At 43.2% G+C, this 20,578-nt stretch overlaps 1 protein-coding gene across 2 annotated transcripts in view; it reads left to right on the top strand.

Moving 5' to 3' along the window:
• LOC138447984 (zinc finger protein 879-like) overlaps positions 1–20,578 on the top strand; it is a 228,947-nt gene that overhangs the window by 12,613 nt on the left and 195,756 nt on the right. The window contains exons 2-3 of one of the 2 annotated variants that reach the window (XM_069604512.1): positions 7,512–7,595; positions 12,062–12,149. In XM_069604512.1, coding sequence (XP_069460613.1) covers positions 12,123–12,149 — 27 coding nt within the window. In that variant the 5' untranslated portion in view covers positions 7,512–7,595; positions 12,062–12,122. The remainder of the gene's footprint in view (positions 1–7,511; positions 7,596–12,061; positions 12,150–20,578) is intronic. The other variant, XM_069604513.1, reaches the window with a different exon arrangement.

The following is a 20,578-nucleotide window of genomic DNA, read 5'->3' as shown; positions in this document are numbered from 1 at the left end:
ATAAGCATGTACTAAACAAGTTGGTAGAGTGACTGAGCAGCCAGGCTTATCTTAAGAGGGGTCAATGTGAGGTGTAGGGTTGTAACATAGTTTCACAAACAAGTATTCAAATAAACAATTAAACTCCAGGTTTCTTGATTAAACAATTACTTATTAATTTAACGGTCAGTTGAATAAGCCTTCTTTAGAAGGGAGCAAATATGTAGCACTTGAAAATATTCTTCAGAAATACACACTCTCTTAGTTTCAATAAATCAGTAGATACCCATTTGGGATGCCACACATACACTTCCTACACCCTGAGGTGACTTAAATAACTAGGACACTGTGGACATTAATATATCACTGTTACATTTAGAGAAATAATGATTTTGGTGTCAAAAGCAAAAGGTTTAGGGAATAAAACAATATTCCTTAGCAGGTAAGTACTTCTAACCCCCCCACCACCCCAATGCAAAGTAAATTAACCTTTTTCCAGCTGCACAAGTTATAGAATGTGTGGCTCTTTGGAGGGATAGTTAAAGCACAACATCGGAGGTTAGAAGAGTCTTTCAGGGAGCCAGGAGAGCAATGTCTATTGAGCAAAAGTCTGGGTGAGCTGAACCACGTGTTGAAGGTAAGGAAAAAGTCTTGTACAGTATTTTAGAAATCTTCGTAGAAAATGAAATCACTATTGGGCCACAAGCTGGGAGGCTTGTGAGGGGCAAAGCTGCAAGCAACTCTGCAATGGCAACCAAGACAAGTCTCAAACTGAGAGCTAGCAAGGCTACACGACAAGAGGTAAGTACCCCTTAGTTTTACAGTACCTTAGGTCAGAAGGAATTGGTTCCAGCTGGCTTCTGTTCCAGTTGTAGTATGGCAGATCCTGTTATTCCTGGGGCCTCAGTCGTGGGGACAAGAGGGAGGATGCCTGGGGACTTCGAATTGAAGGTCGGCGGCAGCAATGGGTAAACTTCAGATCAGCAGCACTTTGCAGTTCCGCTTCTCGCGAATAGCACCACTGCGGTTCTCTGATACCTTATGGACTTTCCTCGCATCTGGGGTCCAGCTCTCTGTTAAGGTGGCTCAAGCTCAGTCAGTCCTGCTTCATCGGAGTCCGGAAGGATCTTCCTGGAGCTTGGGTCAGACTTAAAGACGACACACTCGATTCTGGTGTTCCTCTCCCTGGCAATCGGTTCCTGCAGCAGCAATGGAAGTACAGCCAGCTCCGAAAGGATGTCCAGATGAGTTCGATTTGGGGTCGATTGGTTCCACCAACCCAAGGGGAGAAGTCGTCCTTTGCAGGGCTTCTCTATTCGGGGGAATTCAGAGCTTCGGCACTGCAGCAGGGATTCACCAGGCAAACCAACGGACCAGGAGTTGCAGCAGGCGTCACTTCGCAGTTCTTCTTTGGAGTCCTTCGTCCAGTGGTCGACTCTGCCTTCAAAGCAAAAGACCTCGCCTTTTATGCAGGTTTCATCCATTCATTCGCAGCCCAGCTGTCACTCGCACAGCAGGGTAGCTGTCCTCAAAGGACAGCCAGCCAGGCAATCACCTTTTGGCTGCATTCCTGGGGATTAAGCAAAGGGAGTTTCGGCCACCTCACTCACTTCCTGCCTTGCCAGACAAGCTGGAGCCAGAGGCGGGCTTCAGCAATGAAACCTGCAAAAGACCAAACGAACAAAGCGACCCAACCTGGTTTGGCGCGCACAGTAAATCTCAAGAAGGACTTTTCCAACAACAAATGACAAAAAAAGAAGGGCCATTTTGACAAAATGGGCACCCATGGTTGCTTTACTGCAGCTGCAATTGCAGCCTGCGGTAGAAACACTCAATGGTAGAAAGAATTAAACCACTGCCACCAGCCATTAATTGTAGAAAGGGTAACATAAACATGTTACATGAAAAACTAGACAAAGGGGATACTAAGTAACCACTCCAGCACCCAATTGTAAGATATTGTGTGTGCTGGGTCTAGAAAGTTACAATGTAAGTAAAGTCAATTTCACTTCACTGTTCTTGGAAACAGTAGTTCCATCAAGAGAAGATATTTAAACCTTTGGGAAATATGAAAGACTTCCCTGTGCCACTGCACTGAAGGTGATGTGTGTCACAATGTAAAAAGATGATACCTATGGAGTTTGTCAGAGAGAGTGGGGCAAAAGGTCTCACTCTCTCCTGGAAAAAAAAGTCCAGCATAAGAGCTGGGGGTCTCTAAGGTAGAAGGGAATTAGCACATTTCTGAGAATTCTCCCCAACAACTCTCTTTTTGAACAGGACAGAGTGTCTATATTGCCTTTGGAGCATGCGACATGCCAGTTTTTCGAAGAATGAGCCTGATGCCCTCCACTTCCTCTCTTTACTTTCAAATATAAAGAAGAACTGGACATAATTCTCTGTACATCTTTTATCAATTTATCTCAATATTGATGTATTACACCCTATGAACATTGTATTGGCTGTTAATCAGCAGAAAGGTGTGCAGGGGACGGGAGTGTCCAATACTATTCGGGCACCAACTTGGTTTGCTCACAGTTGTAACAACTCTGTGTCAGGGCTGTGTTACCTCCCCTGCACCCAAATGTATCACTAATAGATTGAAATACCTTCTCAAATACTTTGACAAAAGGGTGTGCAGCTATACAGATTGTACATTTCAGAGTAAGAGAGAGGCCAGGGGAGATAGAGCCTGCAGACCAGGCATTCAAAGGAACAATAGGCCTGTTTTGGAATGACAGAAGCAGGGATCTACTCCGGGAAGATCTGGGCATCTCCACCTCCTGGACGTTTGGTTCTGGGTTCGGAGAGGATATTGTAGCCATCAGGGAAGAGAGTGTCAAAACCCGTGACGGAACTGGCCGTGAACCATGTCTCGGTGAGACCGAGGACATCCAGTACAAATTCTTCGAGTAGTCGGTAGATGTCAGAGGAATGTTTGACAGCAGAGCGAGAGCTAAGGGTAGTGATGTGGAGAAGATTGCCACATTTGAAATACTTCTGTGGAGGGTTACAGGAATAAAGTATGCTCTGCGGAGATGTTAGAGGTGCCTGAGAGTGGACAGAGGAGGAGCAAGGAGATGTCGGAGAGGAAGAGGAGTGTGCCAGTGGCGGAGCAAGGAGGAGCCAGAGCAGCCAGAGAAGCAGAGTAGATGGCGGAAGAGGAAGGTGGCGGAAGAGCCAGAGAGGTGTGGGTAGGAGTAGCAGGAGATGGAAGGGAAGTTGATAAGACGCGGCAAGCGTCTATCAAAAAGGAGATTGGACTGAGGACCCTGGACCAATACAGTGCCATTCAGATGGACATTAATGATGGTCTTGGAGGAGTGGAAGGGGGTCAGGAGGACCTCCCACCGAGTGCCACCATTAATGGGAGGGGCGGAAAAAGGAGAGAGAACATAGACCATTAGGCAGTTGGTATTTTTTACAGCTGTCTCTTGATGGGCCGGTTTTTGCTGAGGACTAGTTCCTCTGATTTCATTTTGCCTGTCTGCGTTTGACCAGAAAAAGTGTATGTGTGGGGGCAGATATTGGAAGGCCAATGGAAGCTTTTATCCCTTTGAGTAGCTAATTGACTGTGAAAAGAGGGCAGTTGTGGCATCTTCCCAGACTTGTACCACACCCCAGTGGAACATCCTTCTGAATTCAATAAGCTACTTGTATTGGTTAGTGTTTGGGGTGGCTCATAAGGATGTGAGGCGAACATTAGCCAGAACCATGGTGGTCTGTTGCCACGTTTGTCTATTGAGACTTTTTCATTCAACAAACAAGAGTCAGCATGGCTACGGGGGCAGGAATTGGCATGTAATTGAAGCTTGTCCCTCTTTGAGTAGTCAATTCACTCTGAAAAGTGGACCGTTGTGCCATCTTTTTGGACGTTTCGCACACCTCTGGGACATTCTTAAGAAATGGTTTCGCTATCGCTATTGTTTATCATTTGTGATGAGTTCTAGGTAATGTGAAAGAAATGTTACAGATGGCACCAAATACTCGGCTGCTTCAAGGTTTTTTTTTATTTTGGTTTTGTGAGCTCAAGGGCTGTTCCTCTCTCTTTTCTCCACAGGGTTTTCCTCGTGGACCAGGCATCTGCAATCCTTTTGCTAGTGCTACTTATCGGTAAACCATACGGTCTTAATTCATGGCTTGCTCTGAAGGTGGTTCCCTGAACTCTGTTTGGGACTTTCTCGCTTTCCCTACCTTACCCAAGGATTTGTGTTCTGAAGGATGTTTAGAAAGTGCCTTGCATGCGGCCACTTTCAGGGTACATACTCCATGCCAGCTCAAACCTTTGCTGCCCTCACTACCACTCTCCTGCTGCTGACTCCTCCTAGCACTTTTCCATGCCCTTTGACTTTTCACTCCCCTCCACCCATTGATGTTACTACTTCTCCCAGTCCACCCTGTAACTCTTCTCCCCCTACTCTCCTCCTTAAAATACTACTACTCTTGTCCTTCCCCCTGCTACTATCCTCCTCCCACCACCACCACTACGAGCACCCTTCTCCTTACACCACTACTAAAAAAACTTCCCTTTCACCCAGTAGCATTCACTGCTTACGCTAACTTTCTCTGCTTACTTTATATACACCCACACACCCCAGACCCACTATCACCCGTTTGCCAATACGGCACCATCTCCACACCACATCTCAAAAATCCTCCACTCCTCCTTCCATCCTGCTGGTCTCTTGGTCCTCCAACTCCACTGACCTCACCTGGACAACCCACACTTATTGTTTGCTGCCCCCTGCTCTTACCCCTCCCCTGCGATTGTATATCTGTCCCTGGCTAATCAGGCTTTGTCTCCCCCTTCCATAGCGGGTATACAATAAAGAAATCACATAATGGGGGAACTAAGCTCCACCAACTTTCTATACACTTCCTTGCCCAACGTTGCTTACATCGGCTGGAGAAGTCCAAAATTCATGAGTCCGGTAAGTGGTCTGGGAGAGAGGAGGTTCTTCTATCTCACCCACGTGTCGCTAGTGTCTAGGGGGGCCTCTCCCATAGCTCGAGGGCTCACAGGCGGATTTCTCCCATTCCATGCCTCAAGCATGGATGCTTGCATGCTACTGTGGAAGGCGTCTTTCTCGCCTCTTGAGATACGACCGCATATCCCCTGGTGGTGCCGCTCGCTGGGGTGCTCTCCCACTGCTAATGTTTCGGTTTCCACTCTCTGGCCTGTAACTACTGCTTCTCCTTTGCTGCTGGCACCCCTCACTGGCTTGGTGTACTCTGTAAGGGATTGAAAGTACTGCCAAGTTTCAGTTCTTAGCGATAATGCTGGAGACAGTGGGCTTCACACACATATTGCGACATGGAAGGGATTGGTAAACTGAATCGGGCTGCCTTTCTGGGAAAAGCTTATGCTTCAAGCATGACCGAGAAGGGTTCTCACCCCTTTTTGGCAAGGCCAGCTTTCTGGCCTTGCCACACAACGTTTAGCTGGAGGCAGGATGATCTATTGACCAATGTCGGTGTATATTCATACAATCTGCATTTGACAAGCAAGAGACACCATGCCTGCAAGGGGAGATATTTGCGTGCGATTGAAGCTTGTATCCTTTTCACATATACATTTTATGTTGAAATATCTGCTGTTAGTCCATAATCTATGACTTTAACACCCAACCATGGCGGGACATCTGGCTTAATTCAAATTTGCAAGTGCTATTGTCTAAAGAGGTGTATGGACCAAGTTATCAAAAATGCAGGTGGAGCCAGGATGTTGGTTTTGTTACATATTTTGAACTTCTGCCTAGGTACAGTTTAAGAGCCCATTTATAAAGCTGCATAATGCTGTGGACATATTGCGAAGTGGCAGAGAAGAATGTATACCCTTGTCAAGAAAATAGAATGAAGAGCATAATGTACATCAGGCTTTAAAATGTGCAGTTGCCCCCGGCCAATGGCTATTGATAATTGACTCTTGCCGAGTAAGACATTATTTGCAGTGTATATGTCCCTAGCTAGTAACCTGCTACAAGACATTTTTAATGCTGATGTCCGAAATTGTTTACATTTTAAGATCAGGCTAAGATGCTTCATCAAGTGCAGTATTGCCACCTACAAAGTGTTTCAAACCACTGCAGCTAGATGGCGCTTATTTGAAATTCCAAGTGCTAAAAGTAGACCAAACATGCGCCACATGGTAAACGAGGATTATTAAGGCATCTCGATTTGACAATTAATTTTGTTCTTTATGTAAACAGTGGAGGACACACAGGCATGACGGAAAAATTGAGCAAACTCGCAGGAGTGTCAGCAATTGCATTATTATAATAGTTGTACTGTCATTGAAAGAGTATAGAATCCTACTTCTGTATGTGACCTAGTTTAGATAACAAATTATATTAAAAACATTTACTTGCGAATCTGGTTACCAATGGTAATCGAATGGTTTGTTGAAGTAACAACACAGAGAAAGGCTTTGATATGTATTGCGTGCTAAAGTTTCTTTCACATTGCCATGGCAACACATGATTGTTTAAATGCTTTGAGAGTATGTTTTGCTCTGGCGACCGAAAAAGTCGCATGCAAGGGTGTGCAATTCAGTTTATTGCCACTATGCCATTCGATAATAGCAAGATTACGTTGGAAATAATGCTATTACAAGATGGCCTTGACAAAAAGAAGTGTGGGTTGCAGTGATGATTGCTCTGAAATGTGATGCTCAAAATCGATTATATTTACGGCTCCCTGTTTTTCGAGTTTTACACATAAATGCAGACAACCATGGCCTCCCTACAGACTTTCTTCGGTTAAACCCAATTGACAATCCTTTCTTAACTATGCAAAATCACCCAAGTTTACTTGAGGTTTTACTTTAAACTTGTTTAGATGGGGGTTTAGACTTTTTGGGGATATTGATCTGATTTTTAACTGACTTGTTTGCTTCAAACAAACTTTTTAACGCATTACAATTCTCCCAAAATGGCTTGCATCTTTTAACTTATTTGTAGAACTAGGTGCTGAGGATTTAAATTGTGATTTGTAACTTATAGATGTACTTTGTCGTTTTTCGTACTTATCTGTTAAAGTAATTACCTGTAATTGTAGACTTTTATATTTTTATGCAAAACCTGTAAGTGTAGATTTTTAAGTAAATATACTGTGTGGACAGTCCTTTGTATGCTGTTGCGATTGTGGTCGAAAGGCAGCATTTCCGGAAGCCCTACACACCAACCGCTTTGTCGCATAGCGCACTGCTCAGTGCGTCGGGTTTCCGGGAATGAGGCATGGAGACTATGGAGGTCACCAGAGCCATTGAAGGTAAGTGGTCAAGGGAATGTGGGAACGGGCTTCGTGACGGGAAAGGGTATGCCCTTCAACCCCTTTGAAACAGACAGTGGAAAGGAAGGAGGGAGGCAAAAGACAATTCTTGTGAGGGCGGCCTTGATGGCTGCCTTCCGCAAAGTTAGTCTTTTGTTTGCAGGGTTCATACCCCAAACCGTGCTGATCTTTGCGTTTAATGTGGTCTGTGAAGACATGTGTGTTGGATAAAGTATCTGTACATAATCCCTCTTCTTTTTTTGCAGGTAGAGTAAACTCAATGTGTTCTATGGAGTGGAATACTTAGAAGTTCAGGGTATTTCAGGATATCCCTGCTACTCTCTTTGGTGGTAAGAAAATTCTCCCCAGAATGTTGGATGTGCTATAAATGGTCTAAAGACATTGTTACTTGTTAACGTTCCATAGAATCGATGTACCCCTGCATCCTTCACTTTGAAAGGGATATAAAGTGCTTGAACTTGCTGATTTCCTATTCTATTTTATTTACATCTGATGGTATGCCAACGATGACTTTTCTTCTACATTCTATTTTTGTTATCTTTCATTTTGTCTACATGTTTCCTTTCAACCCCCTGTTCCAGTTCCTCGACCATTATTTAGATGGAATATTCGCTTGCACAGCAGATACTTCAAGCATTTCTCATTTGAATTACCTTATTCTCCAGACCCCTCCATCTTCTTATATATGCCCACTTGTTATCTCACCCTTATTTTCCCAGTGGGGCGTCCCATCAGCTGAATTTGATTGAAATAGATATACCCGCATGGAGCGCCAAATGTCTTTAAGTCTATATGCAGGGGTCACCATGACGACATAGGTCTCTTCTCTCCCACAAGTGTAGATCAAATCTCTCAGCTATTCCGAGCATGTTGGCACCAGCCTCTATTTCCACTGTCTGAAAATAATGCATGTGTAACACAGGGCACATTTCTCATAGTACAAGGTCTACCCCCAGTCCAACATAATTCCAGAAAAATGCCCAAAACTGCAGCATCTGTCTGTTTTCCCTGAGTTTATTTGGATTTTGAGAGGTCTGTTTGGTGGGAGTTGGATAATTTCAGGGGCCTTTGATGTTCTTTGGAGGGTGGCTTGTGGACATGATGTCCTTTACTGGCACACAAATTGGTTTGCCCCTTTCTTCAGATAGTAAGATGCTAGATAGCTGTCATTCTATACATGCGGAATTCCCTGAGAGGCCTTCTATTCTTGAAGACTGACCTCTGTCACAGTACTGCTAACCCATGCCCCCTGGTTGTACCCTAACTGTGGCGCTCAGCATTTCCTTCTCTTCTCCCCGAACATTTTGATCTGCGACTGTTGGTACTTGCTTCTTTCAGACCAATCTGTGGTTCATGTAATAAAGTAATTGGTTTACAATGTCTGAGTTTGAGTGTCCGGAATGGATGTTCTCTTCATTTGCATTTTCTGGCATGATTTTGGCAACTTTAGATTGCGCTGTTCACGCACTTTTAACATTTCAGTGTCTTATATGCTTGTCAAAATGTACCTTACCCCCCATAGTGTTAGGATAAGTATCTTCTGTCATTTGCCATCTTCTGTTGCTTCTTTTGATGTTGCTGAAATGTAGGTTACCATAACCTGGCAAATATCTCCAATGATGTTTAAGCCAGGAGTACTTCTAGTTTGCTGATTTGAGCTCTGAAGGAGAGAATCATTTCTCTTCAACAGTGGCTGGTAATTTGAAATGTTGTTTTTTTCTTATAATTGAGTCAACTTCTTGATATATCGATCTACTGTCAAGGTACAGGTATAATAGTTTCAAATACAAATGTGATGAAAAGCAAATTATGGCGAGTCGCCTGCATTTAAGATTTTAATCTATTCCTCCTACCCGCTCGGAACGCCTGCTATATCTGCATTCTGATTTATTGCAGACGTGACTTCTAATGCTAAAGTAGCAGGGTGATGCCAAGCCTTGTTCCTTGACCAAAACCATATGCTTTTGAGCTCCACTGGTCAAAATCGCTGCCTAAAATGCAACCAATGTATACTCTAAAAACACTCAAATTGATTTCTTCTCTGCAGTTAATATTATTATACCAGATCTTGTTTGTGAACAGTTAAGAAGCACTATGATTACATTAGCTGACCAAGTGCAGAAAACCTTTGACATTGAGGTTTAACAGCTTACTTGATTTGTCAATATAGTGCAGCGGTATTCAAACGGTGGGTCGTGACCCCATGGAGGCCATGGGCTCTCGTCTGGACGGTCGTGAACCCACAGTCTGAAATAAAAAAGAAAACATGTCTTTTTTCAGTCTAGAATCTAGACTAGAGTGTAGATCAGTGTTTATTTAAACTGAGGTGCCCCCCCCCTAGTGGAACGTCGCAACATACCTGGGGGTGGGCACTAGTCTCACTGCTTGAATAACAATTATCTGCTCAGTGGCCTTGGCGTAAAGTGCAACTTTCACGTAATAAACACAGCATGTGTCGGCATGGGTGAAAGGAAGACCAGGCCACCTCTGCCCTCTCTCCATGCCATGGATGTCTGCCACTCCTGGCCAAGAGGACAGAAAAAAGCAGGGATAGGAGGAAGTACAGCCACAGCTGAAGGACATGAGGTTGGAAGAGAGGGAGAAAAGCACAGAATGGAGAGCAGGTTAGAGGTGGGGGTGGTCAGACAAAGGACGAAACAAGACCTCCAGTTAACAGGACCGGCAGAGGAAGAATGGGAGCCAGAGGAAAAAGGCAGAACAGGAGGAATAAAAGGCTGCATGATAACAGGAGGGAAGGACACAATTTGGGTGTAGAAAGGAAAGAACAGGATTGAAAAAGCGCTGCAAGTGACGCGAGACTGAAAAATGGATAACTCTCTGAATCCTTCAGAAGAACACATTATTATACTTGGTAAAGCAGAGGGAGGGACAGCATAGGAGGGAGAGACATGAAAGCAGAGAGGGACAGGATGACAGGAAAGGACAGCATAGGAGGGGGACAGACTAGGAGGAAGACGGAGACAGACTATGCAAGGGAGAGAGCGACAAGTAGGGAGGTACTAACTGGGGTAAAATAAGAGGGAGGCGTCAAACAGGAAGGAGAGATGTGATAAGATAATAGAAGAGAGAGACGCAGTGTTGGGGAGAGACAATGCACAAAAAAGGAGGCAGAGGTAGACTAGGAAGGAGAGACCGAATAAGAGGGATAAATTAAACAAGAGGAATCGACAGACTAGGAATAAGAGACAGAATAAGAGGACGTCGCAAAACACAAGGGAGATACATATTAGTACAGAAGAAGAGGGAAACACAAAACAGGAGGGAAAGGCAGACCAAGACAGGTTTGGAGGGAGAGGCAAACTAGAAGGGAGATTCAAAATCGGACAGAGTAGGAGGGAGAGAAAATCTATGAGGGAGAGAGACTAGAATGGAATTGGAATGAGACACACTCAGAAAGATTTGGGTGGAGGGGCAGACTAGGAGGAAGATACACAGTAGGGTAGAGTAGGAGGGAAGAGATACAATGGGTGGGAGAGACGGAAAGACAGAATGACAGGTACGGATGAGGACAGCAGTAAAGGGAGACAGACACAAAACAGGAGGAAGAGACAGAATAGAAGGGAGAGACAGGATAGAATGCAGAGACAGAATAATAGGTGCACAAGAGAGCAATACATAACAGGAGGGAGAGATAGACTAGAAGAGGGAGAGTGAGAATGTGAGGTAGAACCGGAATATGATGGACACAATAAGAGGGAGACACTGAACGAGAGAGACAAGACAGAGACAGAAAGACAGATAAGGACACAAAAGGAAGGAAATCTAGAATGGAGTGGGTAGAGAGAATCACAGAAAGTCGGGGGGGGATATAAATTGAGAGGGAGAGCATAAGAGTTGAAGACAGGACGGGAGCGAGAACTGGAAGGATGGGTGAAAGAGGAAAGAAGATTGAGAGAGAATGGAAATGAAGCAGAAAAGGCGGTGAGCAGGAACCTAAGAGTACAGGCGTGCTCTCAAATGCTGCATTTTAACCCGTTACTTTAAATCTACCGGGCGGAGAACCTCCCCACCCCACCGAATCCTTTTTGATTGGTTCGGGCTCACTCGCTACGCTCGGGCGCTACGGCATGTTTGGGTAGAATATAGATGCCCCATCACCTAAAAAAATCCAGCTGCCACTGGCCCTGGGACTGTGCTCGGAACAGGGTGGGGAGAGCACAGGGAATGTGCTGGGAGCAGGATGGGGGGAGCCGTGGGATAGTCGTAGGAGCCCAGTGGGGAGTGCCCAGGGACTTTGGTGGGAGCAGGGTGGAGGGAGCCCAGGGTCTGTGGTGGGGTGGGAAGAGCCCAGGGACTGGGCTAGGAGTGGGATGAGGAAGTCCAGAGACTTTGATGAGAGCAGGTGGGGGAGCCCAGGGACTATGGCGCGCAACAGTTCATAGCCATTTGGACTTGCTTATATGATTTGGCATTTATGACGCGCCTATACACAAGTGTCCATTTGCATTTTTGGTAGGGCCCAAGCCCTGCCCACAATTTGCTGAGTTTGAAGACCACTGATATAGTGTATGTGTTTAGATAAAGTGGTGCATAATATTTGTAGAGTCTGCCTGAGTGCTGTACAAATGCACATCATTAACTGATTAAACCATGCTCCAAACTATCACAAGTACTATGTGCTTAACGAGTGTAAAATAGACTGCACATGCTGCCACTTGCCTTTCATCAAATACTTGGCCTTACTGAGTGAGGACTAGGAAGGGAGACATTAAGGTCACCTACGAGGATCTTGCTTTGAAAACCTCCATAACTTTGCTGTGTGTTTTTTCTGCAGATTGCTGTCACTGGTCAGAATCGGCTCAATCCTGGTGCAACCCAAGGCCACAACGAGGACAATGTCTGATGAATACGTTTATACGCGGGTAGGTGCATCATTATACTGTTCTCTACTGGCAGACCTGACATGCAGAGATGACCACTGATTGGGGAACAATCGTTAGTTCATATGTATCTTATTTTATTTTTTCTTTGAGCAAAAAAAGTAGCAAGCCTACATTGAATAATTTTCCCAACTTGAAAACGGGAACGCTGTCAACGGTAAGGGCAAGATCGCACAGAGCACGTAAACAAAATAACTATCCTTACCAAGTTGAGCTTTTGAAACATCCATGTAACAGAGATTCTTGTTACCCAGAGAGAGGGGTCCCTAGGCAATGCTCTATGGATGACTTGTTTAGAACCCCCACCTCCACCACAAAAGCACAAATCCACAGGGTTGTACACAAACTACAACCACCAAGCATGACCCTTTCCTGATCGCACCAACATGGGTTTGCCAGGTGTGATATCCCGACATTCTCCACATGGCAGTGGAACTACCATTGAAGTTGCCCCAATACACAATTTGCTTACTTAGCCACATATGCAGTTAACCCATCCAGACCTGCAAAGGCTCCACTTGGATGCCTGGCTCCTGAAGTCGTATCATTTGGGTATTTAAATCACCCACAGGGGTGCTTGGATACCCTCAGCAGGAAAGGTATGTATTCCTAACCCTCACACTTGTTATTTTATCCAATGGAAAAGGTTAGTCCGATTGCGGTCTGAAAGCTACCTTCCCAGAAGCTTGACACACTAAACAGCATGTCTTGTTGCACACCACTCAGTACTTTGAGGGAACCTGAACATGTAGGAACAGAATAGTGTGACGGGAAAACCCCAGTTAACCTGTCCTTTCTATTTTTGATGTATAGAATGAATTGTGTTTCTAAACGGATCTAATCACCAGAAAGACTACTGTTTGGTAATTAAGGTTTTTCATGTACTATTCTATATTATAACTGTGACTTGTGACTACAAAGGGACCTTGGAAACTCAGAACATATTGTGACGGTTACAATGGGCATACACTCAATGGGCATACACTCACAATGTGTAGGATTGTCATTTGGTATAGTGGGTCTATCCAGGTCTTGTGAAACAGTAAAATGGGAATATACTGTAATTGTCATTGTAAACTGGTAATGTACTGAAAGTATGCGTACTGGGCTTTGGAATGGAGAGAATGCCGGGTTTATAACCGTTGGAATATATTTGCAAAATGCAAGCTAAGAGTATGGTATGTTCTATATTGAGCCCTTGCAGAAGTTGCATGGTGTCTTTCTCTTCCCCTGTTTCTAATTATCATAGCTATTTCTGATCTTTGAAATCAGAACATTAAATGTGTATGCTTTCTTTTAATGCTATTTAATGATATCATTGCAGATTTATAATGAAAGCACTTAGTTAACTTCAGTTGTCTTGTGAATTTTCAAAGATCTATTTAAGTATTGCTAGTGTAAAATCTTGCACTAAAGGTAAATGATAAGCCTCTTTTCAGTACTTTACATTCATTTTAGTCTAAGTAGGTAATCAGACTTTCTTCCTTCTTCTGAATCTGACCTGTTGCATTTTGATTCTCAATCAATTTTTTTTCTCCCTAATTTATTATTGGGGGTTTGGATTCAATGATCTCCCAGGGAGGTAGTGAAACAATAATTCAATTAACATATCCAACAAAACAAATCCCTAATAAGCAAATCCAGTGCTGTATAGCCAGTGCTATATTCAGCACGCACATTACAAGATATTTGAACATGTCAATGATAAACTAGAGACAAAAGATTTAGACTAGGGCCAATGTAAATGGAAGATGGTGGTACTGTATTACGAGGGTCTGAAGTGTCTACAGATAGTTCTTTTTAAAAGCAGTAGTTCTCATTAATAACAGACTAAATGAGTACATTAAGAATATGAAGATCATTTGTCTGGCATATGATTTTTTTCCCCCCCATGGAAAGCAGTACGAGGTCCGATCTTCAAGTTTATATTGGCTCGACTGCTCGATTTCCAATTTCTTTTTCAGGATGTGTTTTTTAAAAAAAAACTTGATATTCATTAAACAAAATCTGTAGAGATTGGGATACTAAGCCCTCAATGCACCTTTCAGGCAAAGCAAAAATGGAGCAATGCAGTCTGAAGTTGTATTATCATATAGTTTGAGGTCAGGAGTATGTCCCAAGACCAAAAAATATGGAGGGGCACAACAGCACTCCTAGTAGTACAGCATGTATGATTGTGGAAAAAGTTTACAATGCTTCATCTTTAGTAGTGCCCAATAAAGGTTGAATATAATCCAGTGTTGTGGTCATCAAAGATCAAACTATAATTTGTTCCAAATGGGGGTTGATTGTTGATCAAAAAGAGGTTTGGCTAAAGGAGCATCCCATTTGATCTTGCAATCATGGCTCACTACACGGTCACTTGTCTGAGAAGATTAACTTAGAAATGTTGAATGCAGAGAGTGTTAGTAGGGCAGGTGGGGATTTTGGCATGCAGATGTATGAAAAGCTGCAGGTAAATCAGAAAACCAACTGCCAGATTCCTATGCCCGGAAGCACTCTCAGCTGCTTGACTTATCTTGACTTATGCTTGCACTGATAGCCGTCGGTTGTTCTGAGCATTCCAGCCGTTTAGGCTTTTCTGTCATACAAGACTTTGGCACTGTCTGCTGCCTTCGCCATGTTTTTCTTTGTGCAACTGCATGATGGAGATGGTCCTCAGAGTATCCACATATTCGATTATCCACATATTCATGAATAGTGGATCCATTTATCAGTGTTTTGTTCATTAGTTTCATATGGTAAATGTTTTCGTAACATTATGTGAGTGGGCACCACATATATCTTCATACACATTAAATTAATAGTCTGGTTCTATTATCCAGTTGCCAAAAAATGCCCCCTTTACACTAAGGGCCAGCTGTAACAGGAACTTGGAAGGGCCTCTTATGTAAATACATCGGGTTCTAAGTAGAATGTGTCTGTAAAATGGTCTTCAAAGACAAATCCTATTACATGTCTTTGCATTGTACGACAACATTCTTGGGAAACAGTTCACAAACCTCACAGGCAGAAAATGTGCAATTGGGTCTGATGCATTTTGGACTCAAAGTCCATCTTCAGGGACAAAGTTCTGAAATAATTGAGATATATAGAAAGATCAAGTCAGTTTGTATACGTTCCATCCATGTAATCAAACTATGTACCAAAACTCCAAAAATACGAATGGACAAACGGACAAAAAGCAGTATAGTTTCCTACATACTGTACTCGCTGTGTTTTTTCTCTGTGCTGTCAATTGTGCATGCTGAAAAATTGTAAGGCATAGTTATTTAACCGAGGTGTAACAAAGGCAATGCAACTGTCAACTGTCAATGTACAACAACATAACGCATACCCGATGTAATTGGCTCCATTCCCCATTGGTTCAAGGTCTGGCTGTTTTTCTCATAGTTGTTTGCAGTTCTGCAAGCTAAGAAAAGAATGTTCATGTAGGTAACAAAGTAGGTATCTTGTAAGGTTGCAAGGAATGAAAAAACGAGTGCCAGTAATGATGGTTGGCTGCCTTGCGCAGGCCGCCTCTGTTTTGCACGCAGTGGTATCATCAGAACAATGACGTACATGCATGTAATGTGATAACGGCAAATGCGATTTGCCAAATTGAATGATGTAGATTAAAGTTAGTTGTCCACCCCCCCCCTTAAAAAGGGTGGGGGTATTACACTAGAACACTACTGTTTCATAATGAAAACCATATGATGTGGATAGTATAAAAATGTGTCCGATATATACATTATATGTGTAAAGACAAGGTGGTGATTTGTCTTGGAAGGTAAAACTAGGGTCTTTACATATCAAAAAAATGTAAATTGGTTAGCTATCCAACGATATTGTACTGCACAGTCTTGCACTTCATAGCAAGAAGTTGGAAAAGGGCCACTATCCATATAAGCACTAGTGTCAGTATCATAGTTTTGTGTGGAAAAAAGTATATAAGACCTATTCACATGCCTAATGAATTCAAGCAATGAATTGGAGCAGTGCATTATTGTTGCTTGCAAACAGAAGTTGGGTTACTGCAAAAATCGGAATAAGACGATCTTAATGGTGCACCAAATAAAAAGTGTGGGGTTGGGGGTGTAAAAAAAAAGGCACACAAATTATAAATGGTAATGAAAGTTGCATTCCTCATTGGGACCCCAAGGAAATAAAAAAGGGTTTAGGCGGCCAATCCAATACACCTCTCTTTCGTTGAGCAATCTTGTTGGTCTTGTTCTCGTGTCTTGGTGTTGATCATTTCCAGTACTTGTCATTTAGGAACCAGATGTCTTTCCTGGAAAAAGTCTTGTAACTGGCGATGTTAGATTTTTGGTTTGTACATTGGAGCAATGCTCCTTCTACCGGAGTTTCACTTTCCTTGTCGATTGCCCCATATCGTACTTGCCACACAGACATTTTATGCTGCAAATGACATTCTGGCTATCATAGATTGCCTACGTTCTCGGAAATCCTTTTTTAGCAGTGTCTGGGTGATGTATTGTATTGTGGGAAATGTTTGTGGGAAATGTGTTAAGTGTAACGTTCACCCGAAGGCATCTTGGTGCTCCTTGCAAGACGGAGTACAGGAATCATTTTAGGAAAGGGTTTTCAGGGCTTTGCGGAAGGCTGGATGGGCAGCTGTGGCTCTAAGAGAGAGCGGGAGGGAATTCCAAAGACACGACGCAACCACTGAAAAAGAACAGCCACCAATTCGACTGTATTTGACCAGAGGGACAGGGAGAAGAGACTGGCATGGGCGGGGCGCAGAGCCCAGCCCGGGACGTATGGTTTGAATCTAGCCACAAGATATTCAGCTCCTAGACAGTAAAAAGTCAGATGTACCAAGCAAAGAGTTTTGAAACAAATGTGTTTGGCCACAGGGAGCCAGTGGAGCTTTCGAAGAACGGAAGAAATATGAGAGCAACAGGAGGTGGAAGTAGCCAGACAAGCAGCAGAGTTCGGAAGAACCCGAAGACATTGAACAGGTTGGGCAAGGTATAGAGAATTACAATAGTTAATCGAGGAAGTGACAAGAGCAGAGACTACAGGGGCGCAAAGATGGGCAGGAATGTAGGGAAGGACACGACCAAGAGGTATCAGCTAAAAGTAGCCCTGTTGCCAGACTGTACTTACTTGCGGTTCCATGGACAAGGACGTGGTAAGTTTAACCCCTAGATCTTTACCAATCGAGATAGGTGAGGGGTACGGGCCCAAGGAGGCAGGCCAAAAGTCAGCCATCCAGAAAGGAAGCCAGGGGGTAGGAGCGGGGTGGGACCACCACCAACAACAACATGGTCGATGTTACAAGTTACCCTTAACCACAAAGCTGCAGTTGCATATTCGAGGCATAGGTATATGAGGTCGCTATCTTGTGTTTCGTGTCACTCTTGACTACCAAATCCTGGTGTTTCTTACCTTGTCTAAGCAAATATAGGAAGGTCCCTATAAAGATGGCCTATGGTAGTATCTTGGGATAAGACGGACATGTGTTTCTGTATGATCTTCTTGATTCTCTGGGTCGAGTATTTGGATATGTGTACCAGTGATAGTGTGGAAACTCTCTTCTCTTTGGTTAATAGTGTCTGTCTAGGTTGTGTATTAACCCTGCCTTGTGCCGCCTGTACTTCAAGTTCAGAGTAGCCCCTTTCAAATAAATTTTGAAGCTATTTCTTGCACAAGTCTCTCACGTTCTTGGTCATCTTGTGCTACCCACTTAACTCTTATAAACGGACTATAGGCGAGGCTTTTTATTGTGCTTTGAGATGGAAGCTAAGTCTGTGCAGCAAATTGTTCTGATCATTTGGTTTACGGAAAGGCTTGTGTTAAGTCCACTGGGACCTGTCGTTAAAGTGAGGTCTAGAAAGTGTACGTTAGTGGTAGTAAATTATGTTGTGAACTGTATGCGGGCATCTATCTCAGTGATGTTCTCAATAAATAACAAAAAGTCCTCCTCAGTGCCCTGACAAATACCAACGCCTATATCCGTACCAGGATCTGATGTATTTATGCCAAATAGGATGCTCTGAGGTTCTCTCTTTCAAATTTACAGATGAGTCTTCGCATAAAATGGGGCCATGGTGGCCCTCATGGACGTGCCTGATAACTGTAAGTAGTGTGGTTTGTACTTGAAGTAGGAATTCACGGAGAGAAGTGTCATCAGGCCATCTCTTGCATGAGTCTCTGCATTCTTGTAGATACTTTCAAATCGTCCGTCTATAGTAGCATCCATTCTACTTATTCCTGTGCTAGATTGTGGGGAAAAGATGTAGAAACGTTTCGCGTCAATGGTAAATACAATATCTGAAGCGGTGGGGTGTATGTTGGATAAGATGTTGAGGAAATGGGTGGTATTTTTAATATAAGCGCTAGTCGTTTGGATCAGTGGCTGTAGGAAGAAGTCGATGTAAGTTCCTAGAGGTTGGAGTATGTAGTTGATAGTGGACACTATAGGGCAGCCTGGTGGTTTTCTGGAATCTTTATGAATCTTGAATAAGGTGTAATAAAAAATGTTTAAAAAAATGAGTCCTAGCATACCTAGCAGTCGGGTATGATTTGGTTTTGTCTCTTGTCCAACTTTTTACTTCAGCATTGCATAACAATAAGGCAAGGATGTTTCTAATATTGTTAGTGGGATCTGTGTGTACCGGTGCATAAATGTTCCTGACAGATAACTGCCTGTCACTTTCATCCTCATAGTCCTTTGTGTTATAACTAGAGCTTCCCCCTTTTTCTGCTGGTTTTATGGTGATTGTTGAGGTTGCCATGTTTGGGTCGTCCATAAGGAAGTTTTAGTAGGTCTATGAGAATGGATTTATGGAATAGATTGACTGTGGGATTTTTTTTATCTCACAGCTGTCATTTTTGTCACCAGCATTAAATATGTAGGCCACATCTAGAGAGACGGCACATAGTAGAGAACAGTTGTCTTGAGATGGCGTGAACCCACGCTGCGGAGTTGGGAGCTGGGAAAAGCTGATTTAAGATAGGGGTGGGGGGCCTGAGCTGATAGTAGGGAAGTCTTTATACTTGGGCTATTTTTCTTTCCAACATGAGTAACAATGGTGCAACTTGCTTTGCTGTATTTAGACTGGGCGTGATGTACAGGCTGAGAGCAGGAAAGCGTATTCGGGTTTCTATAGCGATCCCTCTGTTATGTCTGTATCCGGTTCTGTAAAGAGTGCCTTCAGAAGTAACTTCCTAGTGAATTTAAATAAATCCACTTTACTATCAAAAAGTAATTACTTGAGTTATCCTCTTTTCGTGGTATATTTTGGTCTGGCAACTTATTTATGCATCTCGTATCCAAATAATGTGCCCTTTCTAGAGGAATAGGAAGGATCCCTGACTGGGCATGGCTCCTAACCCTCTCGGTCTATCGAAAGAAGCCTATGGTTGGTGATTCCTTTGCTAAATTGGGTTATAATGGAACCCAAAAATCTGATTTGATCTTTTGTATCTAGGGCTTCTATAATTTGCCTGTGTAGTATCAATGTTCTGAAATGTGGTTGTGGAAGATGCAGTATTCTTTTGATTCACCTTTGATATATACACAGTGACGTCATCAACTCAAATATATGGGTTCAAACTGCTATGACAAACTGTAAATGTGCATTAGACATACGCATGGTATATGTGGTGTAAAGAACTGTGAGCACAGCACGTTGTTATAATGTACTGGTTCCACGTATTAGTCAAAGTCCTTATCCCGCAAAACAAATGGAGGATGTGGCAGCAAGCCGTGTCCGTGTTTAGTCAAAGGTCAGTAGAATTTAAAACAAAATTGTAATTTGTGCTGAAATAAACAGGATGCAGATGGACTTCAGCAAGGTGACTTATTATCGCCCTTGCCATTATGTCCACTGGCTACACAAATAGAGGAAGTATGTTTTCTAAGAACTGAGCAGGAGGCTAACTTCTAACTTCTCTGTGTAAAAAGACTTTTTTCAAAATAGCAGGAGCTAAAAGATGACTTTGGACCGATTTGATGGACATTGGGATTTTTTATCTCACAGCTGTCATTTTTGTCACCAGCATTAAATATGTAGGCCACATCTAGAGAGACGGCACATAGTAGAGAACAGTTGCCTTGAGATGGCGTGAACCCACGCTGCGGAGTTGGGAGCTGGGAAAAGCTGATTTAAGATAGGGGTGGGGGGCCTGAGCTGATAGTAGGGAAGTCTTTATACTTGGGCTATTTTTCTTTCCAACATGAGTAACAATGGTGCAACTTGCTTTGCTGTATTTAGACTGGGCGTGATGTACAGGCTCAGAGCAGGAAATATTTACTTTTAATATTGTATGCATTTAAACAACAAAACTGTAAATTGTTTTCACCCAAAATGACTATAGCTTATGTAATCTTTCTGCTATTCGGGCTTATGCCCTGATTGCTGTTATTGCAGTTTGCATGATACACGCACATGCTTTTAAGA

Source organism: Ambystoma mexicanum, chromosome 1p (assembly GCF_040938575.1).
Source record: "Ambystoma mexicanum isolate Mex_15411 chromosome 1p, UKY_AmexF1_1, whole genome shotgun sequence".
Classification (NCBI taxonomy): domain Eukaryota; kingdom Metazoa; phylum Chordata; class Amphibia; order Caudata; family Ambystomatidae; genus Ambystoma; species Ambystoma mexicanum.
The sequence above is the reverse complement of the archived record's forward strand: the minus strand, read 5'-3'. Positions and strand labels throughout refer to the sequence as shown.